The 25,573-nt window shown below is 33.7% G+C and overlaps 1 protein-coding gene across 2 annotated transcripts in view; it reads right to left on the minus strand.

The window, feature by feature from the left end:
• EXOC6B (exocyst complex component 6B) overlaps nt 1–25,573 on the minus strand; it is a 563,942-nt gene that overhangs the window by 234,734 nt on the left and 303,635 nt on the right. For both annotated transcript variants that reach the window (XM_012750057.2, XM_012750059.2), the window contains 4 exons: nt 24,960–25,065; nt 23,999–24,108; nt 19,680–19,791; nt 10,147–10,281 (listed from right to left, as the gene is read on the minus strand). In XM_012750057.2, the coding sequence (XP_012605511.1) occupies nt 10,147–10,281; nt 19,680–19,791; nt 23,999–24,108; nt 24,960–25,065 (463 nt within the window). The remainder of the gene's footprint in view (nt 1–10,146; nt 10,282–19,679; nt 19,792–23,998; nt 24,109–24,959; nt 25,066–25,573) is intronic.

The following is a 25,573-nucleotide window of genomic DNA, read 5'->3' on the forward strand; positions in this document are numbered from 1 at the left end:
TCCAATACTTATTATCTTTGTCTTCTCATAACAGCCATCATAACAGCTATGCGATGAAATCTCATTATGGTTTTAATTTGCATTTTTCTGATGATGAGTGATGTTGAGCATTTTTAAAGAATTTTTATAAATTTTTCTTTTTAAAAGAATTTTTTTCTCTTTCTTTTTTACTGAAATGTAGCAGTTGGTGTAAAATGCAGGTGCATTACTTTAAGCATTTTTTTCATATACGTGTTGGCCATTTACATATCTTCTTTTGAGAAATGTCCATTCAGTTCCTTTGCCCCATTTTTAATTAAGTTGTTTTCTTGATATTGAGTTGTGTTTCTTATATATTTTGAATATAAACCTCTTATCAGATGTATGGTTTGCAAATATATTCTCCCATTTTATAGGTTGTCCCTTCACCCTGTTGATTGGTTCCTTTGCCGTACAAAAACTTTTCAGTGTGATATAATCAATCCCATTTGTCTATATTTGCTTCTGCAGTTTGTGCTTTTGGGGTCATATCCAAAAACATTATTGCCTCAGCCAGTGTCATGGAGTTTTTTCCCCATTTTTTTTTCCTAATAGTTTTACAGTTTCAGGTCTTATGTTCGTCTTTAATCCATTTTGAGTTGAGTTTTGTATATGTGTGGGATGAAGGACTAATTTCATTCTCATGCCTCAGGATATCCAGCTTTCCCAACACCATTTATTAAAGAGACTATCCTTTCCTCGTTGGGTGTCCTTGACATCTTTGTCAAAAATTCATTGACAGTAAATTCATGGATTTATTTCTCTCTCTATTCTGTCCCATTGATCTATGTGATTACTTTTATGCCATAATGGAGCTGTTTTCATTACTATAGCCTTGTAGTAGATTTTAAAGTCAGGTAGTGTGAATTATGTCTCCATCTTTGCTCTTTTTGTGCAAGATTGCTTTGGGTATTTGAGGGTTTTGATGGTTCCATATGGATTTTAGGACAGTTTATTCTATTTAATGAAAACTGTCATTGGAATTTTGATGGGAATTGCATTTAATCTGTAGATCACTTTGAGTAGTATGAATATTTTAACAATATTAATTCTTCCAATCTATAAACCTATAATATCTTTTCATTTGTGTCTTCAAATTCTTTCATCAATGTTTTATAATTTTTAACAGGTCTTCCTCCTACTAAATAGTCTTTTAATGAGCACCTCTAACTTATATCTTTACATTACTTGTATAATAATCTTAGAATGTCCTTCAGTATCCATGTTGCTAAAGTTTTTTTTCATTAAAGACTATTTTTTAGCATTTTAGGTTTAAAGAAAACTTAAGCAGAAAGTACACAGTATTGGCATATACCACTTCCCTCCCCACACTCTCATGCCATTACTCCTATTAAAACCTCCAGAATTAGTATGATACATTTTTTTAAACTGATGAGTCAATGACAATCTTTTATTTTTAACCTAAAGTCCATAGTTAACATTAGGGTTTATTCTTTGTGCTACACAATTCTGCGAGAGTTGAAAATTGTATTATGTCATATATTCACCATTACAATATCATACAGAATAGTTTCACTGCCCTAAAAATCTGCTACACTACACCTATTCTTCCCTTCCCCAAATCCTGGTGCCCACTGATCTTTTTATTGTCTCCACTGTTTTGCCTTTTCCAGAATATCATATAATTGGAAACACACAGTATGTAGCCTTTTTAGATTGGCTCCTTTCCCTTAGGAATGTACACTTACGGTTCCCCCGTATCTTTTAATGGCTTGATAGCTCATTTCTTTTTATCATTTAATAATATTTTATTTATGTATGTGTCACAATTTGTTGATACATTCACCTATAAAGGACATCTTCATTGCATCCAAGTTTTAGCAATCATAAATAAAACTGCTATAACATCTGTGTGCAGGTTTTGTATGGACATACGTTTTCAACTCACTTGGGTAACACCAAGGAGTGCAACTATCGGATCACATGGTAAGACTACGTTCAGCTTTGTAAGAAACTGACAAACTGTCTTCTAAAATGGCTGTTCCATTTTGCATTAGCACAGGCAATGAATGAGAGTTATTGTTGGGGCAGCAATTGGTATTGCCAGTGTTTTATATTTCAGCCATTCTAATAGGTGTGTAGTGGTATTTCATTATTGTTTTAGTTTGCAATTCCCTAATGACAAATGATGTGAAACATCTTTTCATATATATATTTGCCATCTGTATATCGGGTGTATATCTGACATGTTTGGTGAGGGATCTGTTCGGAAGTCTTGCCCATTTTTTAATTGATTTCTTTTCTTATTGTTGAGTTTTATGAGTATTTTGTATAAGTCCTTTATCACACATGTCTTGCAAATAATTTCTCCCAATTTGTAGCTTGTCTTTTCATACTCTTAACAGTATCTTTCCTACAGCAAGTTTTCAATTTTAATGAAATCCAAATTATCATTTTTTTCTTTCATGGATCATGCTTTTAGTGTCTTATCTAAAAAGTTATTGCCACCAAATCCAAGGTCATCTATATTTTCTCATATGTTATCTTCTAGGTGTATTATAGTTTTGCATCTTACACTTAGGTTTCACATTTTGAGTGAATTTTTGAGAAAGGGAGAGAGTCTGTGTCTAGACTCTTTTTTAAAATAATTTTTCCTTTTATTTCCTCATATTATGGGGGTACAAATATTGTTAGGGTTACATATATTGCCCGTGTCACCTCTCCCCCACCCAGCCATGCCAGAGCTTCAAGCATGTCCAACCCCCAGGTGGTGCGCACCACACCCATTATGTAAGTATACACCTTTCCCCTCCTCCCCCCTCCCTCCTGCCCACCTCCCGATAACATGTATTTTTTAGACATTTTGGTTACATTGTATATCTTTGCTTCTCTCTAAAAAGGGTTAGAGGAAATCCCTTCCCCCTACATACAATGCTTGCTACATCCCTAAGATGTGGGTCTCCCCCTCCCCCGAATCCCTGATGAACACTACCACTATTTGAGCACCACAGTTTTAATTAGTCAGTACCAATTTGATGGCGAGTAGATGTGTAGTCCATTTTCCAGATCTTGTGTCGCCTCGCTTTGTATAATGGGCTTAAGCTTAATCCAGGATGGCATAAATGGTGCTAGCTCACTGTAGTTTCTTAGAATTGAGTAATAGTCTACTGTGAGCATATACCACATTTTAATTATCCACTCATGAATTGACAGGCACTTGGGTTGTTTCCATGACCATGCAATTGTAAATTGTGCTGCCATAAACATTCAGGTACAGATGTCTTTATAATAGAGTGTCCTATTTCTTTTGGGTAGATGCCCAACAATGCTATTGCTGGGTTGAATGGTATTTCTATTGTTTTTTACATGTGATATTCAGATGTTCAAGGACCATTTGTTGAAAAGAATCTCCATTGACTTGCCATTGCTCCTTATTGATGATCAGTTAACTATAATTGTGTGGGCCATTTCTGGGCCCTATATTCTGTTCCACTGATCTATTTGTCTACTCTTTCACCAACACCACACTGTCTTCATTACTGTAGCTTTGTAGTAAGTCTTGAACACATTATCTATCCTTCAACTTGTTCTTCTCTTTCAATACTGTGTTGGCTACTCTGGGTATTTTCATTTTCCATTTAAACTATAGAATAGATTTGTCAATATCCACAAAATAACTTGCTAGGATTTTGACTGGAATTGCATTGAATCTATACATCAAGTTAAGAAGGACTTGGATCTTTGTAATATTGAGTCCTCCTATAAATGAACATGAAATATATCTCCATTTATTTCAATCTTCTTTGATCTCTTTCATCAGAATTTTATAGTTTTCCTCACATTAGATCTTACATATATTTTGACAGATTTATATCTAAGTCTTTTATTTTTATTTTTTGGTGCTAATGTAAATTTAATTGTGTTTTAAAATTCAAATTCCAGTTGTTCATTGCTAGTGTAAAAGAAAGCAATTGACTTTTGTATATTAACCTATATCTTGAACCTTGCTGTAATCACATATTAGTTTCGGCAGTTTATTTCTTTGGGATTTTCTACATAGTCAATCATGTTTTCTGCAAATAAAAGAGAGTTTTATTTCTTCCTTCCCCATATGTATATCTTTTGTTCCTTTTTCTTGTCTTATTGGCTATTGACTAGGAGTGATGTAAGAGAACATCCTTCCTTGTTCCTGATCTTAGTGGGAAAACACCTAGTTTCTTACCATTAAATATGATGTTAGCTGCAGAGGGCTTTTGGTAGATGTTCCTTATCAATTTGAGAAAATTCCCCTGTCTTCTAGTTTGCTGAGAGTTTTTATCATGAATAGGTATTTTTCTGTATCTATTAATATAATCATATAATTTTACTTTTTTAGTCAGTTGATGTCATGGATAATAATAATTGATTTCTAAATGCTGAACCAGCCTTGTTGACCTAGAATAAATCTCATTTGGTCATGGTGTATAATTCTTTTTATGCATTGTTGTATTTGATTTGCTAATATTTTACAAGAATTTTTTCAGTCATGTTCATGTGTGATATTGTTCTATAACTTTCCTTTCTTGTAATGTCTGGTTTGGGTATTAGGGGAATGATGGCCTCATAAAATAAGTTAAGAAGTATCCCATCTACTACTATTTTCTGGAAAAAACTGTGGAGACTTGGCATAATTTCTTTCTTAAATTCTTGGTAGAATTCACCAGACAACCCATCTAGGTCTGCTGCTTTCTATTTTGTAAGGTTATTAATTACTGATTCAGTTTCTTTAATATATATAAGGCTATCTGGATTATCTATTTCTCACAGTAAGAGTTTTGGTATATTGTGTTTTTTAAGGAATTATCTATTTCATGTGGGTTTTTCAAACCGTAGGTAAGAAGTTGTTAATACTATTCCTTTCTTGTTTTTCAACATGTCCATGGATGGGATCAGTAGTGATGCCCATCTTTCATTTAGTCATAGCAATTGTGTCTTCTTTTTTTTTCTTGGTTAATCTAGCTCAAGGTTTATCAATTTTATTGATCTTTTCTAAGAACTAGCTTTTGATTTTGTTGATTTTCTCTATGATTTTCTGTTTTCATTTTACTCATTTTTTTCTCTAATTTGTATTATTTATTTTCTTCTGCTTACTTTGGATTTAATTTGCTTTTTATCTAGTTTCTCTTTACTAATATATGGTATTGATACAAATTTCTCTCTAAGCAATGTTTTCACTATATCCCACAAATATTGCATTTTCATTTTCATTTAGTTCAAAATATTTTTTAATTTCTCTTGAGACTCTTTCCTTGGTTCATGTTTTATTTTCAAATAGGTTGTTTAATCTCCAAATAATGGGGGATTTTCTAGCTAACTTTCTGTTACGATTTCAACTTTAATTCCATATGGTCTAAGAGCAAACTTTATATGATTTCTATTTTTTAAAATTTGTTAAAGGGTGTTTAATTGTCCTGAACATGGTATGCCTTCATGAATGTTCTGTATGAGCTTGAGAAGAATGTGTACTCTGCTGCTGTTGGATGAAATCTTGTATAAATGTCAATAAGATGCAGTTGATTGATGGTGCCATTCAGTTCAATGCTATCCATACTGATTTTCTGACTCCTGGATTTGTCACTTACTGATGGAAGAGTTTTCTAAGAAATTTTAGCTGGATTAGATATAAACATATAAAATAACTTTTTAGTGTTTTTCAAAATACTCAATTTTTTCTCCTTGGATCTTATAAAGTAGTGAATAATTTAAAATAATTTTCTAATACTAATCATTCTTGAATTTCTAACTTTATTTTAATCCCTCATTTTATTTAAGTATGTACTTCTAGATTTTATTTTTGTGTATGATTTTTACATCAATATTTACCTTTAAGTGTTCAGATAATTTCATGTGGTTTCTCTGTATTTTGAATCACTTTATGCTGATTTTGAAAAAAAGAATTGAGATACTTTACTTTTCTTTATAATCTGAAATAATTTAAGTTATACAGCAATTATCTATTTCTTAAAGGCCTAAATGAAATCTTCTGGACCTTGGCCTATTTTAAAGTCTTTGACAATGCTTTCATTTCTTTCATGGTTATTAATCAATTTGGGTTTTATAATCTTTTTGAGTCACTTTTAGTAATATATTTTCCTACAGATCCTCAAATTATTAGCACATAGTTACACAAAGTCTTCTAGGTATTTAACTTTTTCTTATTCTGAATTTTGAGTAATTGTGATTCATTCCTTCCTTTTTTCTTCTCCTTTCCTTCCTTCTTTTCATTCTTCCTTCTTTCAGTTCTTCCTTCCTTTCCTTCCTATCATTCCTTCCTTCCTCTTAATTAGGCAAGGCAGAATGTTTCTTCTTTAAAATGAGCAGCATCTAAGTGGACACATAGGTACTACAGTAATAGGGTATTGGGCAGGTGGGAGGGGGGCAGGTATATATATATACATAATAAGTGAGATGTGCACCATCTGAGGAATGGTCATGCTGGAAACTCAGACTTGTGGGGGGAGGGGGAAATGGGCATTTATTGAAACCTTAAAATCTGTACCCCCATAATATGCCGAAATAAAAAAAAATGCAATCTATCTTGTTTGAAGTCTTTCAAAGACTTTAGAATAAAATCCAAATTTTCTATCAACACAAAACAAAGTGCTTCAAAGGTTGACATTTACCTATTTCTATATCTCACTGCCATCTTTACTCTATCCTGAATATATCTGGCTTTCATTTATCATTTTATCTTTGTATATGCAGTTAAAATGTCCCTCACTCCCTACCCATCCTTTCTCTGCCTGGAAACCTCTGCTAGTCCCAAGACCCATTGCAACTCATCCCTTATTTGGGAAATCTTCCTTGGAGATACCAATGCTGGAACCTCATCCTCTATGGAATTTTCTCTTTTGAATCTGTCAAGGCTGAAGTCCTAGGAAGCTCTATCTTCACACCTTTTTTCTATTTCTACTCAATTCCCACAAGAAAGCAAGTCCTATGACATCAAATACCATCTTTACACTTAAGAATTCTAAAATTTTATCTCCTACAACTTTGCCCTGCCAACTTAAAATCTCTATGAAGATGATAACTAAATATCTCAAACTTAGTATATCGAAAACAGAAGTCTTGATTCTACTCCTGCTCCCCAAATGTATTATTCTCTCAGTGTTCCCCATCTCAGTAAATAGTACCACATTCATCCAGTTTTCTCAGTTCAAAAGTCTTGTAATTATCTTTGACTCCTGTCTTTCTCATAAAACCTCATACTCAAAACAGTGGTAAGACCCACCATCTTGACCTCCAAAAATATTTCTTACCACTCTGGTACAAGTGACCATTACCTCTGACCTGGACTACTATATTAGCCTCCCAATTGGACTCTCTTCTTATACTTTTACTAACTTACAGTGTATTTATTTTCCACATGACAACCACTATTATCCATTAAAGGATAAATCAGATTATCACCATGACCCTCAATCTTCCAATGACTTCATATACCCTTTCAAAAAAATCTAAAGTATTTATTATGGTCTACAAGGCCAGAAATCATCTGACTCCTGACTAACTCATTTCTTATCACCCCCACCACCAGTCATGGATACATCATTGGCAGAATGTGACTCCCATGCTATTCCTTGAACATGCAAGTACCTACCACTGAACTATTCACTTTGACGGGAATGTGTATCTATCAGAAATCCAAATGATTCATTTTCACATTTCATTTTGGTCATTTATTTTTTTCCTAGTTCTTACCATTACCTGGCATTATATTAGATTTTTGTGTTGGTTTATCATCTATCAGTTCATTAGAATATAAGCTCAGTAAAGTCAGGAGGCTCATTTATTTTTCTCAGGCCTATAGCATGGCCTAATATGCTTTGTAAAACTTGTTAAACAATGAGGGATTGAATACATTTAATGTATTATTCTAGTACCATGTCTATTTTTCCTGCAGATCATAAACTCTAAGTCCAGGGACTAAGTACTTTCTCTCTCTCTCTCCCCAAGAATGTGCCAGAATCTTAGATACATCACATAGTAGATACGTAAGCAATATTTGTGATGGAGTAAATTAATAAACACCTTCATTCTCTTTTGTAAGAGAGTAAGGAAAATCTTATGAATAAGGAAATCTAAGAATGCCAGCTTGATTATGTCACATGTGGCAGAAACAAGAGGGAACTCTGCAAGAAAATACCTTGAAGACCTTTTGATTCATTTTGCCCCTTTTCCAGCATAAAGGTTTCCATCTGCAAGGGAAAGTTTTCTGAAAACAGTAGCTTAGGAAAATATACAACATGTAGCTGTTATAATTGCCATGTTTATATTGAGTTCTAAGTTAGCTAGTCTGAAACAGTCCTGGTAAAAATAAACTTTCAATGTGTTTTAGGCAATCAATGTTTCCAATAAGCACTGTCAACATGACCTTTAGAGGTCTCCAGAACTTCTCCTTTACTAAGCATTTAACTGGCTGTTCAACCCCTATCACTTCCTGTCTGCCTTTAATTTTCCCTCAGCATTTTTCACACTAGATCAACAACAAAATACATAAGCTATCCTTTGGGAGGATTTCTGAACATGAATTGAAAAGCCATTGAAATAAAAAAAATTGAGATGGGTTCAGGGGAAGAATATCAGTAGATATGACACAGCTCCCATATGATAGAAAAGAATAAATGAACCTCACATTCTAATTCCCTAGCTCCCTATTATCTGCTTAACACTGAAATATAGTCACTTCCACATTTTTTTTTCTGGAAATTTTGGCTCTTATAGAAGAGCAATTAGAAAATTAGAAAAATTTTTTGATAAAGTTATTATCCATGTTCTATAATAATTCTAGTATTTAAGAGTAATTATAATTCCTATTAAGCTGCCTAGTTATTATGAAGCTTCTAAAGCTCATGTTATGTTTTTGTACTCATTCTCAGTGCCTCTTTATTAAATAATTCTTTTCCTCACTGAAAGAGCCTCATTATTAATATAATTACACATTATTAAGAAATATAGAAGTTATAAACATAACATGTTATATAATAAATTTTGTTTTAAGCAATTTTGTTGGTAATTTAAAACAAACAATCTATGGTCACTTAATAAATGTGTAACTCAGTTTAGCAGATGGCCTAATCACATAGGTACAAAAAGAATATTTTATGGTCCAACATTGTATTTTTTTCTTACAACAGAAAAATAGTTACGTCATACCAACAATTTTACCTCTCAAATACAACAGCAGTATGAATCAAATTGGATTTCCTCTCTTATGCCTACTCTCAAAAGAAAGTACCAAAATATAGAGAAAGGGAACAAAAGGATTGGGAAAACGTAGCACTAGGGGACATAAATCATGGTTTCAACTCTCCAACTGTATATTTAATTAACATCAATTTCAGTTTCAACAGAGTAACACAGAGTATGTTTCGAAACTAAAACATTCAAAACAACAACATAAACAAAAACTCAAACGATGTAAGTTAGATTTATCTTTTTAATGTTTGAAATGTTGCCCTGTTGCTTTTTCTGCTTAATACTTATTTAAAGCTCACATGGCAATATAAAGTTTAAGCTTATTAAAGCTCTTCCAAGTTAAGGCATTTATACTCCAGAAACTCATTTACTATCTGTCCTTTCACAAGAATGTCATTTTTCCCCATTTGATCCAATACTAGACCAAAACTAATGCTGCATCCTTGTGAGATTATCATAAAATTGCTAACTATAAAAGCAAGGGACAGAAAGTCCTCACTAAAAAGTAAGACTAAAAAATTGGTCACAGGATACAGAGCGGACGGGATAGCTAAGTAAGAAATTTGAACTAATATTGATGTCAGCCATAACCACAATTATCTAGATCATACTTAAGAACTCTTGACTGTGATGAGGGTCAACTTAGGAAATGGTGACTTTCATGTACAAAATATAGGGAATAGATTAGAGAACACAGTTGTATTGTATTTTTTTGTTTGTTTTATTTTGCTTTTCAGTTTAAACACTCCAAAACTAGTACTGATATTTGTCTTTCTAAGAAAATAGAGAAGGGAAACAAAAACCATGGTAAGTACTTATTCTCAAGAGCATATTATAAATCATCCTGCGGAAACAAAGCCATGTTCAGTAGAATGCCTCGGAGTATGCTCACTAGCAGAAGTTCCACAGTACTCTAGGGGCTCTCACCTTAAAAGTTGTGGTTCCATAGAGCTTGGTGGTGTGAACTGTCTCTGGAAGCACATTAGTGATATTGGTGATGAATTCCTCCAAGTACTTACAGGATTTCTCCAAGTGCGTCGTATTGATAATAATCTGGACCAGCTGGAAATAAGAAGCACATGTAAAAGTCATTTAACTATTCATCCCAGGATGAATGGCTCAATGTGAATCTGCTGGTAAAAGGTAAATGAAAGGCATGATGGCAAAGGCCATCCATATTCTGCAACGGGTATGTTAAAGCATGGGCTTACCTGTTACTCCCTTACCTGAAACTTTCCTGGCATCCCAAAACATTTCATATTTCCCCCTATCATCGGAATACTTGTCACTCTATTTTAAACATGTTTTCTTCTATTTAAAAACGGCTAGACTAAGAACAAAAATTGCTAGTGTTTAGCACAGTACATGCCAATAAATAATTGCCAAATGAATTAAATACATGAACTCCCACTAAAAGAACAAGAATAATTTAAATGGCAACAAGAAGTTTCAAAATTAGGCGTGAACAGAGAGATGTCATTAATAGAACAGATTGTAGTTTATTAACTACATTAGTTTATGGAAGAAAGAACATGGGCATGGAAGTCACAGAAACCAGAAACTTAACCACTTACAAATTACTGATATTGGGAAAGTTTCTTAACTTTTCTAAGCCTATTTCTTTATTTGTAAAATGTTAATAATAATTTCTAACCCACAGAGTTACTGGGAGGATCAAATATTTGTTGTTCTTGGGTGGAACTGGAGGCCATTATCCCAAGTGAAGTAACCTAGGAACAAAAAAACCAAACACTGTATGTTCTCACTTATAAGTGGGAGCTAAGCAATGGATATGCACTCATACAGAGCAACATAATGAACAGTGGAGACTCAGAAGAGAGAGGGTGGTACAGGATGAAAAATTACTTATTGAGTACAATGTACATTATTAGGTGACAGGTACCTAAAAAGCCTAGACTTCTCTACTATATAATGCATCCATGGAGCAAAAAAGCCATTTGTACCCCCTAAATATGTTTAAATAAATAAATATTCTGTTGTTAGCACTATTTCCCTTTTCTCATATAGAAGAGATCCTTAAAAAAAAAGACATAACTGGTAGGATAAAAAGTTATCTTCTATAAATTAGTTGGGGAGGTAGATAAGGAAGAGTAACTATTTCTGTCTGTATAGAATAAACATTTGTAAAGAACTTCACAAGTCATTTTCTTACATGTCTTCCCATATACCTGGAGAAGTAGTTAAATGGACATAATTATAACTTCCATTTTATCATAACAGAAATGAAGTGATTTTCTCTAGATCATATAATCTAAATGAAACTAATACTCAAATTGAAGTCAAATTATGGACTCATCTAAATGACTTCTTCCAGTACTTTTTAGCATGAGCGTAAGATGGCAGCCCTGGAGTGCTGCAAGTTTGTGTACATTAGGCTGAAATATCAGATTCTGGCTCTGCCATCAACTAGAGTCCTTTCCATAGTTGATTCTACTCGCTGTAGAAAGGAAAAGAGAAAAAAAAAAAGGTATCTACTACTTATTTCTTAACTATGAAGCTATTTATATTCCCCAGAGTCTAAAAGAAATATGTAAAGGAAACAGAATAGAATCTTTTTTTGTCTCTCTTTTCTATGTCTTTAACTTTCCATTTTCACAAGACTATGTCTGGTGGCAGGGTTGTGGCAGGTGGGCAGAGTTGTGATATATACGGTTATGGATGAATTTAGGTCTACTTTTAGTCTAGTAAGATACTGAGCCGGGGGAGAGTGGGTAGTTGACACAAAGGAGAAATTGGAACTGAAGATGAAGGGAGGTATTACACGTGTTTACAAACAATGATATTTAAAAACAAATTTAAATGTTGGAACTATACTTCGGAAGAATCATTGTATCATGCTATGGAATACTAATAAAAAATACAAATAAGACTATAATCAGAAAGTTTATTCTAAACCACCTCCACAACACCTAACACAGGGTTAAAGCACACAGTTCATTCTCAAACAATATATGCCAATTCATAATGATAATGCTTTTGTAACAGTTTGAATTTGGAGGCTTTGAGTGTTGGACACAAGATTACTATCTCCTATAAAATTATCTAAAACATCAACATTTTAACTTTAGAGTGCACTAGGGAAAAATATTCAACAAAATAAGCAATTTATCACCTTCTTCCTTTCATCATTTTCTCCTTCAGATGAGAACTAAAATCATTTAAGAACATTTAAATTGTCTAAATTAAATCATTCTTCTTCTAGAGTGGAAATGTGGCTACTGGCAAGGTTGTCTTGATGTAGAAGTCAGAAAATTAAGAGGGTTAATTTGGAGAACTAAAAAATTTCTATTTTAAAATTAGCATTACCTATAGGGAACACATTCTATCTATCAAAAGAAATCCTAATAATAAGGAGGAATCGTGTCATGTTATTGAAATAAAAAAACAGTGGCAGTCAAAGAGAAAATTGTCCTGTTTTGCAGGATATTGGCAGTTAAAGAAAAAAAGGAGGCGGCTTCACTGAGTACAGTAGTAATTTCCCATGACTTTTTAGAGATCTGTCAACACAAAAGATCAACATGAATTACATCAATTGGCTGTCAGTCACTTTTGAAATGTTTCATTGCTGAGCACAGAATAGACTATTAAAACACTCTAGGATTACAGTAGATACCATGTCATTTTCAGAGGGAATATTGTCTGTTAATGAGGTCTAAGTGATCTCTACTCCTGAATGACAGCTACCAAAATCCTTACAAGGGCATTTACAAGTGTAAAGCCAGAATCTGGGGGGTAATTTTGAACTTAAGGATGAAATAAAGCAATTTCAGATATCAACTTCCATCAGAATTTGAGCTCCTTTGATGTGATTTTTTTTAACCCTTACTTCCCAAAATTATTATAAATTATACCACTGCAGCAATCCAAACTGTCCTGAACATAGTTTCAAGGACATGAAACTAACAACAGATAAGATATTTGTTATCTCTTATATAAAGTTTTATGAGAACTGTCCAAAAAAAGAATACTATAAAGCAAACAACCACCTCTCACAACTAAATGAAAGAAGTCACTTAAGTTAAAAACCATTAAGAATTAAAAAATTTTTCTCTCTCTCCTACCCCACATCAGACAAAATCTATTGAGAAAGGTACACAGTACACTGTGGAGGTCATTTCTCCTGCAAACCTGCTCCAAACACCCCTGTGGAACCTGAACCAAGATGACAGATGTTCTATTCTTGACAAACTCCAGAAAAGAAAATGTCATCATCTTCCAAAGGTCAAAACTAAGACCTAAATTCCAAGAAGAGATTTCCATTCTCAACTATAAATTACCTTTGAGGTGTACACATCTGCTTATATTATTATCAGAACTGCTATTAGCATGCTTCCAAAAGAAGAAAATTCAATACAACTAAGCTTCAAAAAGGACTAATCCAAAGCAAGAAAATGAGAAGTCACACTCCTTTCCACACCATCAATGCCTCTCAACTGTTATAATTGCAAGATGACAAAGAACTAAATATTAGCATTGGTTCTCATTCACAAAAATGAGCTATCCCTAAGACTTTAAGGGATTTGATCTGTCTTTCGCCCCAGTGAGGGTACAAAAAACTGTGTAAACTATTCATTTTATAACATCTCCATGAATAAATACCTAAAATACATAAAACTACTGGTTCCAAATTTCAAGGTCTAGTACAAAATTTATATTTGACAAGACTTAAGTATAAAACATTTTAACAATGTGAACAATATCGTAACTGATAATAACAGGGAGTGGAGGTAAGTGGTATGTGGGAGATATTAATAAATAATAATATAGTCATATAGTCATCAATCTAAATTATACAAAAACAAAGGATGAATGCGAAGTCTTGGTCATTTCTTCAGGTCTCCTAGGGCACTATTATGATCATAAAAACATAAATAACCAATATAGTATTATAACAGGAATTCTGAACTACTTTAAATTTTACCCTAAGAACTGACCTGCCTACTTTCTTTCTTCTTTCTTTCATCAATTAAGAACCTCCTATGTGCCAAGGGACTGGGATACAGCAATCCACAATAGTACCCAGGAGAGACAAAGTCTCTGGCCTCATAAAAATTATGGTAAACACATACATATAAGCATATAATATAATATTTATACTATAATAAGCACTGTGAATAGAAGTGAGGCTAAGGAGCCACATGGTGATGACAGGTCTCAGCTATTCTGAGATAAGATGGTCCAAAAAGGCTTCTGTAAGGAAATGACATTTTAGAAGGAAAATAAAGTGAAGATACAATTTTGCTCTATCTATATTATATAAATTCTTTTTAATCCAATTTATATCTTAAGCCTTTCTATCAATATACTGTTCACAAAGAAGTAGAATTTCCTTTGATTCATGTTAAAACTTTCTTTCAAATTAACTCTCTTGTATTCTGAGATTAATAAACTAGTTTATTTCCTTTCTCTCTGTGATATTGATATTTGAAAATTAACACAGTATGACAACAGCAAAGATAAAAATTTGGATTTTTTTTTGAGAGAGAGGGTCTTGCTCTGTCACCCAGGCAAGTGCAGTGGTGTTATCGTAGCTCAACCTCAAACTCCTGGGCTTAAGCAATCCTCCTGCCTCAGCCTCCCAATTAGCTGGGATTACAGGCATGTGCCACCATGCCTGGCTGATTTTTCCATTTTGTAGAGATGGGGTCTCACTCTTGCTTAGGGTGGTCTTGAACTCCTGACCTCAAGTGATCCTCCTGCCTTGGCCTCCCAAAAGTGCTAGGATTACAGGCATAAGCCACTCACTTGGCCTAAGAATTTTTTAAAAATCTAATTTCAAGTCTTATTTTAAAAGAAAACATTTCCAAACTTATCTCAAATTTTATTTCAAACTACTTGCTGATTGACCTTAAGCAAAATTATTCACTATCTTTCATCATCTTAAAATTAGGATAATAATACTAATGTTATACCAAAGAAATAATAAGTGTATTATAAATAGTTAACTATAAATACTAATATAAATAATAAAGTATCTGGTTTAATATATATTCAATGCCTGAGAACTAGTTTTGATATGAACTAATTTATTATAGCTTCCAGTTAAATATGGTTTGAGGAAATATGCAATCATGCTGGCTAGTCTCACTTTTATTCAGATCAACTAGTAGAGTGGGCATTAAATGCTACCAAATAATCACATTATCTAGCACAAATAATTTTCTTTTCCATGCCCTCAGAGGACTACATCACATCTTTCTCCTTCAACTCTCACACTTGCTGTCCCATCCCTGCTTTCAGCTAAAGACCTTGCTTTCACTAGGAAAACTGAGCATTTGGAGCATGCCACCATAACATATTCCCAACTACTACCATTTGCATTCATATTCTCTGATTCTTATCTGTTACAAGAGGCAAACTTGACACTACCTAACCCTAGTCCCTTTAATTGTGTATTAGAGCCTAAACTCTCTAAGTAATAATAGTACTCCAGCGATTTTTGCACTTTCTCCTACATCAATTGTTTTGCTCTCCACTATATAATTTCCATCCTAAATAATATGCTGTTATTTCTCCCATTAAAAAATAAAACTAAAAACCTTGTCTTAACTCACTTTCCCTGACAGTTACCACCCCATTTCCTTCCCTTTCTTTGTAACAAAATTCTCCAAAAGAGCTGTCTTATATTTGCTATCTCCAATTCCTCTCTTCCCATTCTTGAATTTTTTTGTTTATATAAACTCTTGATTTTAAGATAGTTTTATATTTGTATTTACAAAAAGTTGCTAAAAGGTCCCATATACTCATCCAGCTTCTCCTACTGTTAACATCTCATGTTAGTATGGTATACAGCATGTACATATGGTACATAGTACCATAACTTGCCACAACTAAGGAACCAACATTGGCACATTACTAACTGAACACCATGCTTTATTTATATTTCACTAGTTTTCCCCTAATATTCTTTATCTATTTCAAGATCCCATCCAAGACACCATATTACATTTACTTGTCATATCTCTTCAGCCTACTCTCGTCTGTGACAGTTTCTCAGACTTTCCTTCTTTTTGATGACACTAACAGTTTTAAGGAGTACTGGTCAGGTATGTTATAGAATGTCTTTCAATTTGTATTTGTTTAATGTTTTTCTCATGGTTAGACCGAAGTTGTGGGTTTTGAGAGGGAGTCCACAGAGGCAAATTGCCCATTCATCAAATCACATCAAAGGTACATGCTATCAACATAATTTGTCACTGATAACGTTAAACTTGATCACTTGCCCAAACTAGCATTTGTCAGGTTTCTTCACTGCAAAGTTACTTTTCTCCTCCTTCCACACTCTACTTTTTGGAACCAAGTCACTAAACTTAGCTTACACTCACCTCCTTGGGGAGGTAATATCTATATAAATTATTTGAAATTCTTCTCTACAGGACCCATTCTCTTTCAAACCTACTCCTTCAGGAGTTTCCCACACCACTCTATTAAGGTTATTAAGTATGAAGTGTCCGATTTCCTTAAGTACTAAGTTTGATAGTTAATGTCTCTGACATTTCACTTTGACACTTCTTGTTTAATTTTTATTGTGAAGGTACATCCTCAGTCTTTCAAATGCACTTTTTGGCTTGTGATTATCTTTCTTTTTTTTTTCAGAGCAATTTTTGTGAAACCACAGATAAGTCAAAAATTCATGTTATTTTTGAATATGAGTTCCACCGGGGAACTAATGCAGTGCAGACAGCTCAAAATATCAACAAAGTGTTTGGGAAGGATGTGATTAATGAATGCACAGTAAGTTGATGGTTTGAAAAGTTCCATTCTTGTGATTTTAATCTTGAAAATGAGCCACGTGGCTGACCTGAGACTAAAGTGGATAATGATGAGCCGAAAGTGGTAGTGGAAGTGAATTCATCTCAACCTACGCATGAATTAGCAGCATGATTTGATGTTACTATTCCAACAATATTGGACCATTTGAAACAAATCAGCAAGGTAAAGAAGCTGAATAGATGAGCTCCACATGAATTAAACAAGTGTCAAAAGAGAAATCATCTTGAGGCTTGCCTTTCTTTGCTGTAATGACATAAAGGCAAACCACTTCTACACTGTATTGTTATATGTGATGCAAAATAGACTATTTTCGACAATTGCAAGTTTTTGGCACAATGGATGGATAAAGATGAAATGCCAAAATGCAGTCCAAAACTGAATATTCATTTTAAAAAGCTAATGGTGTCTGGTGGTTTAGCACTGGTATTATCTGATACAGCTTCATGAAACCTGGTCAATCCATTACAGTAGATATCTATTGCAACCACTTGAGCAAAATGATGAGGATGCTTGTGATTAAGTAGCTTAGTCAAGAGACACTGGCCAATCCTCTTGCAAGATAACACTGGACCACAAGTTGCACAAACAACACTGTTCCAACTACAGAACTTGGACTTGGAAACTCTCTGTCATCCACTGAATTCACCAGACCTTGATCCAACTGACTACCATTTCTTCCAGATTTTGGACTACTTCTTGCAAGGAAAAATATTCAATTCTCAACAAGCCGTGGAAAAGACCTTTCACGATTTCATCACCACTCACTCTCCAGGCTTCTTCGCTGCTGGCATAAACAAGCTACCATTAAAATGGCAAAACTATGTCAATAATTTAGGCGCATACTTTGACTAATTGTACTGCATCTTTTTGAGATATAATAAACTACACTTTTGATTTGAAATTGGACATTTCATATTTAAATTACCTAAATATTAAAAGTGCTCTCATCAAGGTCACAACTTACTCCAGGTTGCTAAATCCCATGGTAATTAATTCTTAATCTTCATCTTATCTATCAGCAGTATTTGTCATAGTTGATCACTCTCTCCTTCTTCATATACTTTCTCTATTTGGCTTCCAGGACAGTATCTGCTACTATTTTTGTTTTTTTTCTTACTTCCCTGGTGGCTCTTTTCCTATCTCCTTTACTAGTTCCTCTTCTCTCCTGGCTTCTTAATATTAGAGTGCCCAAGAGTTTAGTCCTTCATCTTCTCCTTTCCTCCCCTTTTCTTCTCCTCTTATAATAAATGAATCTTTATTCATTCCCTTAGTGATATTAGCCAGTTCTATGGTTATAAATATTATTTACATGCTTCCATTATTTTTATCTCCAGGCCATAAATTCCTATGTACAACTGTTTATTCAATATCTCAGCCTGCATGCCTAATAAATACTATAAGTTGAATATGTCCAAAATTGATTCCTAATCATCCCCCACCACAATTTAGCCCTAAAGTGTTTTCCCTCATAGTTCATGGTATATATAGCCTTTTAGTTGCTCAAGTCAAAAAATCTTGGAATTATCTTCAACTTCTCACTTTCTTTCTTCTTTTACAATCAATCATCAGGAAAACATGTTGGCTCTACACTTAGAATCTTATCACTGTCAATGGCTACCACCCAGGTTTCTATCAAATCTCACTGGATTATTGTCATAACCCCCTAACTGGTCTCCCTGTTTCCATCCTACAGTTTATTCTCAATACCATGGTCAATGTGATCCTTTCAAAATATAAGTCACCATACTCTTTGACAGTGTAGAAAATGTTAATTTTCCTAGAGCAACTGACTTTCAAATTACACCACCTCTATAAGAAAAACAAATGGCCAACAGCCTTTCCCTTTCCCTGTGGAAAAAATTCTTCTAAGTTCTTTCTTTTGGCACTATAACTTTCAGTGAATGACAGGTTGATTGCTACTATGCAATCCTGGATTTCCAAGACAAAAAAAAACTTTATATCTTTCTAAATTTTAGGAATATACACCAATGGATCAAATCTTCAGTTTGCTAAGATACTATTCTCATCATATGTACAATGTCCCTCCTCTCTTTATGAGAATGCATAAACTTCCTCAGAAATGTGAGGATTGCCTTTCTCATGATTCCTCAATCTCAAATCCCTAGTCCTTTTGTCAAACTGATTAGATGCTGATAAAGAGTAATTTACCATTTCATATCTGAAAAACAAAAGCTGAGTCTGACACTAATCAAGAAATATGAGTGCCAGTATCCTTGGCATCAATAATTATGCAGGCAAAATGTGATTTCATATTCTATGTTGTATATAAACATTTATTTGGATATATCCATTTATTTGAATAAGAACCTGATTTGACTATATTCTCCAACCAAAAAAATTTTTTATACGATCAATGGTAAGTAATACAAATTCCAACAACTTCAGAAAGGAAAACCAGTTAAGCTGGTGAAATCAACGAAAGAAGTGTGGGGAATGGGGGTTGACATTTTAGAAAAAGAATAGATTTTTCAAAGGTGACCAAAGAAAAGAACAGAGATTTCATTTTGCACTTTTACCATTAGGAGCCTATCAAGAAAAGCATGATAGATCATGTAGAAAGTTATAATTAATTCACACATAAGGCCTGCAACTTAGCAAATCTGTTCACATATTGGCATGACTGCCTTCATTAAGAGGAGCTTTACCTCAGTAAGCCCAATATTCTTCCTTTTAATGACATTCTGCAGAGAGTTGCTCAGAGTCCTGGTTAACAATAGGTTTGTTGATTTACGAATCATGTCATCAACTTCAGTAGAGCTGAAAAAGAAGTGTTAAGAATCAGTCATCATAGGTAGCAGAATTATTTGGCAAACCATCAGGGTGCCAATGGTACTTGCAGTAATAATAACAAACTAATAATAATAGCAGCAGCAACAGGAAATAATATTTATTGTGTGCCATAAAAAGTACTTGAACAAATTCTCTCAGCTTTTGTTTGCTGGAAAAAAACTATGTTCCCTTCATTTTTGAAAATTATTTTGCCATCTATAAAATTCTGGCTTGATTTCTTTTTTCTCTGAGTCACTTCAAGGATGTTATTCCATTATCTCTGGCTTGTATAGTATCAGACAAGAAGTCTACTGTAAATCTTATCATTATGCCTGCATTTAATGTTTGTTTTTATGAATGCCTTCTAAACGGTCTCTTTATCTTTCATTTTCACCAGTTTGAAAATGATGTATTTAAGTATTTTTGTCTAATTCACTTGAAAAAAGAAAAAAAATTGCATTTGTTTGCTGCTGCTATTGTTTATTTGAATTGGGTTCTAAAAATCTTGAATTTCTTATTTGATATCCTTCATTATTTTGGGAATATTCTCAGACATTATCTCTTAAAATATTTCTTCTTCCCTGTTCTCTCAGTCTTCTCCTTCTTGAAATCTACTGTTCAAAACTGCAGCCACAGATCATGGGCACTTTGTTTTATTTATTTCACCTTTTTTTCTCTTTGTGTGTCAGTGTGGGTAACTTTTATTGACCCATCTCAAGTTCACTGATTCTTTCCCTCAGCTATGTCAATTCTACTGGTGAGCCCCTCCTCAAAGGAACTGTTCATTTCTAAAACTGCTTCTTATTTCAAACATTTCTATTTGACTCTTTTCTGCAATTTCCATCTGTCTGCTAAAACTTCCTATATTTTCAAGCACATGGTATTTTAAAGTCCCTAAGTGATAGTTCTAACCATCTGATCATCTGAGTCTGGTACTGTTAATATCATTGTTGCTTGACAATTAGTTATTTTTAATTACTTTTTTGCATGTCTCATATTTTTGACTGAAGGTTGGACATCTTATGTAAAACAGTAGAGGCTCAGGTAAACAGTGTTTGTGCTTGGAAATCACCATATCTCTCCTTGTATTGGCCATTAGTGTGGGAGATGAATCAATATAAGCAAGAGTTGAGCTAGGTTTGGGTTTTGCTTTTGCTATGGTTACCCTCAGTGCCTCATAGATTTCAAATTCCACTAATGATAGAATGAGCCAAATATGGTACTAGTGTCCCAGAGGGTTTTTCAGAATGTGTCTGTACCATTTGCAGCTCTCAGTTATACCTGTATGTCTCCAACACAAAAGGGATCTCTCTTTCTGCATTCTAGGCCAGCATCCAGTGGTAGAATGCTGCCACTTGTCACTCAGTTTTTGCTATGCTATTAGTGGGAATCAAGGTATTTTCTCTTTTGTCCTGGCCATCCTCAGTCTTAGGTGTCCCCGTGTGTCTGGTGCTCACTCAACATCCCTGCTCCTCCTTCCAGTGATGGCCAAACTCTGCTTTGTATCTATAGTGGGTCTAGTACAGGAGTCTTCTGCCCTTTTCTCAATGGTAGAAGACCTCTAATGGTATTGGTATAAGATCCCAGACACAAGACTATTTCCTGCCCTTCTTCTCCCACAATAGAAAGTTTCTTTTTTTTCAATCCTTCCTGCAGTAAAATGGGTCTTTTCCTATGTTCTTCATAGAGGCAGGGTGTTCTGTCATTTCCCCATGCCACAAAGTTTTTGTTCTGTATGAGTGAAGGGTTCAAACAGGGAGTAAGTAGAACTTCATGCCTTTCCCATGGCAGTGGCTGATCCCTTTCTCCAATACCTGTGACATCATCAGGGGATCTCTCTGATCTCCCACCCAGCATCTAAACTTTCTCTTGCATACCCAGTGAAGGTCAATGGAAATGCTCATATGAGTGAGTCTGGGACTCACTCCCCTTGGGTCTGGGACTCCCAACTAGGGAATTCTATATAGTTATGCTAGTTCACACAAAGCTGTTAGCAATCCTTTAAGACTTTAGTTGATTCTCCCTTTCTTACTTCTATGGTGTTTCTCCCTTCTTCTGCCACAGGTGGGGGTATCTATGCATCCTGCCTCTCCTTGGAGGAACCAGTCCCATCTTGGGTTTCTGTCTACATAGTTGCCTTGTAACTTTGGCTCTGATGGGTTCCAGAAAAGTTTTAATTTTGTAGCTTATCCATTTTTTTCTCTCATTGTTAGAGAGGAAGCAACACTCTATACTATAGACAGAGACAGAAATATCTCACAGTAATTTGTTAAAAAAAAAAGTGCCATGTGTATGCATGTATTCACATGGAAAAAAGATTAAAAGAAAAAAAATCCCCATATATAAAGTGTTATTACTATATGGTAAAGTTTTAGGTCTTTTAAATCTTTCTTCTTTGTGCTATTCTATATATCTAAATTCTTTACAAAGACCTAATTTTATAATGTAAAAAAGATCTCTCTCTGTGTGTATGTATACATATATGTATGTGTGTGTATACATATATATATATACATGTATATATGTATATATATATATATTTTCTGGTTTTTTAAGGTCAAGTGCAAGTGATAGAGCATTATATTAACATATAAATGCCATTTATTTGCTATTTTAAAAAATATTTGTTTCAAAGAGAGTTTTGTGTCTCAGAATTCATGTCATTACATATTTTTTCAATATTTATAAACAGAAAATTCTTATTGGAAAAAATGAAAGTTTGATTTAAGAACATAATTATCCTTAAAACTACCTAAAAATCTCAGTCCAGTAATTTCTCTAGGTTTTTGTATTTAAGAGAACTACTTGTTTTTATACGTATTGTTTCATGTCCCACATTAACCACTCCCCGTAAGATAGCTATGATTGACAAAGTGATTTCTGTCACTCCAGGTTATAATGTAAATGTACTCTAGGGTATAAGACAAATGGCAACCAAAGAGTAAAATGCAGCTGTAAAATCCCCTGAGTTGAATATTTAATTTGTTAACATGAAACATGTCAAAGGGAGTTTTTAGGCAAAAACTTGATATATCTAGGCAAGAAAAGGGCATCTGGCATTATCCCTTTTCTATGTTACCTTTCCTCCAAAAGAAGAGAGAAAAAGTCATTTTGCAATGAACTTGTAATAATTTATCACAATAACATACCTAAGAATACTCTAGAGATCATTCTCTGATATGTGGTCATTTGATCAATGGGATGGGGACAAAAAGGGAAGGAGATGGAAACCCTGCATGGGGGGAGTTTTGGTTTGTAACTTCCAAAGATAATCTCATTTTCCAGAGAACATTTCTATAAAACCAATCTCATTTTTAGAGAAAAGAAAAGATTACAAAAACTTTATGTTTCATTTTTTTCCTTAGTAATAATAGCTATCAAAGAAGTGATTCAAACTATTTTCTAATTATGTTTACTTTCAAGGTAGCCTGGCATACCACATTTTGCATTCATTCATACATACACTCATTTTTAAAAAAAAATTTACTGAGCTGGGTACAGGGGTTGAACAAAAGATAAAATGTCCTATCTTACTAGAAGCCTTTTCTAACATCCTCAGTTTGTGTTTGGTTTGGATCCTATGTTGCTGCTGTATACACCAGTACTTATGACTAATTGCTTAATTCCTCAATTAGACTAGGTACTCCTAGAAGACAGGGATCATATTTTCAGCATCTTAATGTCTTATTGTCTTCAGTACCAAGTAACATCTGACAAATAATAGGTTGGCTATAGTATATGATGAATAAACCAATAAATGAATAAAGAAACAAAGGGGCCTATAGTCTAGCCATACAGAAACATATATACACATGTAGAGCAATAATGGCTCCAGACAATTGTATCTGCTACTCCCCTTCTGGTCTTAAGATTTCATCAAGTAGAAAATTAAAATTAGTATGTCATACTATAATTTTCTAGTGAATTCCCATCAATAGAAAGGATTAAGTACAAATCTTACTGTAAAGAAAATAACAGAGAACAGGATGGATAATATGAAATTTTTAAATTATTCAAAAGTTACCAATTTTCCCTTTCATCATGACTACATAAATATAGCAGTGCCATGCAGTGAAGAGCTAATATTAGGACTTTCAAAATCAAAGCTGAAAGGAATATCAAGTTTTTCAGAATATTTACGTATATAGAGTCACAATCTTAGCATTGGTTGCATTTCCACTGCTTCATATGATACCTTAGATGAAGATCTTCTGAAAACTTCAGACAAGCGTAGATAAATTCTTTAATTTGGTTGTAAACTTTTGGCACAAATTCAGAGAAAGGAAACTTTTTGGGAAATGGTTGCTGTAAATGCAAGAATTAATGAAATCAAGTCACAAAACAACAAACATTAAAAATATTTATAAATTATTTAAATTGCAAAAGGAACATTCTCTACACTGTGAACTATCTGTTTAACAACCTCAAATTTAAGAAAATGTCCCTAAAAGTTTTCTGAAACCAAAAGAGTAAGGCATAAATTTAAATAAAACAATAATCCAAATGTCCTTAATCATATAAATGGATAAGCAAATTATAGTATATACTCAGCAATAAAAAGGAATGAACTATTGACATATGCACCAATTTAAATGAATCTCAAAAGCATTTTGCTGAGTCAAAGAAGTCAGTCTCAAGGTTACATACTGTATGGTTCCATTTATATGTCATTCTGAAAAAGGGAAAAGTAGATAGAGAACAGATTGATGGTCTCCAGGGTCTAGGGTTAGGGGAGAGGTTGATTAAAAATGGGCAGCATGAGTCTATGACAGGACTGTTCTGTATCATTACTGTGGTAGTGGATACATGACTCAATACATTGTCAAAACCAGCAGAATTATATACCACAAAGAGTAAATTTTACTGTATATTTTGGGGAGAAAATGTCTTAAGCGTATAATAAAAGCAAGTATTTCAAAGTGTAAACCAATATCCCTAGTAATCCTCTAAACATTTCAGAGGTAATGGGATGGACTTAAAGCCATCTACTGATTTGCTAATCAGAAAATTCTGTTCCTCTAAGCCCCAAAAAGAGTCCTCTGAAGGTGTTTTAGAGTGCTAACGCACAGAGTTGAAGGTAATCCTTTCAATGAAATTGATCCAATGAAAGTTTTAGAGGATGCCAAAACCAAAGTTTATTTTAAAGCATTCCTTACCTTTTCCAGCTCTGTATCTTGGAATGGGAATTGTCCTACCACCTTTTTATACATCTCTTCACTTGTTACTGGTATGGGACTGTAGTTGTCAGAATCAAGTATGCTTCTATACATAAAATGGAAGAAAGGAAGGAAGGGAGCAAGTAGTGGTTAATTAAAATACTTTTCTGATGAACTCTAATAATTGTATATATACCCCAACCCAAACCGAATGTTTCCCAGATCTTAAATCCACAACACAGCTATTTGGTTTTGGGTATGGCTGTCTTTTTAAAAAGATAGAAAGAAACCTACACTCTGAAACAAATGGAACATAATTATAAATATGAACTCCTAGTATTTGAAATTTACAAATGAGACAAAAAAATTCAAGGCAAGTGAGAAGTAAACAACAACAGTAACCCTGTACTAGATCTTCCATTCTAACTTTCAAAATTAGCAAATGGTGGGGAAGAGGAGGAAGGATGAAGGGAAACAAAAAGAATATTAATTGTATTTATTACCACTGAACTATACACTTAAAAATGATAAAGATGGTAAATTATTTATTTTACCTCAGTAAAAATAAATTTTTAAAAAATTGGCAAATAGGAAAAATAACTTCAATAATAAAT

This window comes from Microcebus murinus, chromosome 3 (genome assembly GCF_040939455.1).
Source record: "Microcebus murinus isolate Inina chromosome 3, M.murinus_Inina_mat1.0, whole genome shotgun sequence".
NCBI lineage: Eukaryota > Metazoa > Chordata > Mammalia > Primates > Cheirogaleidae > Microcebus > Microcebus murinus.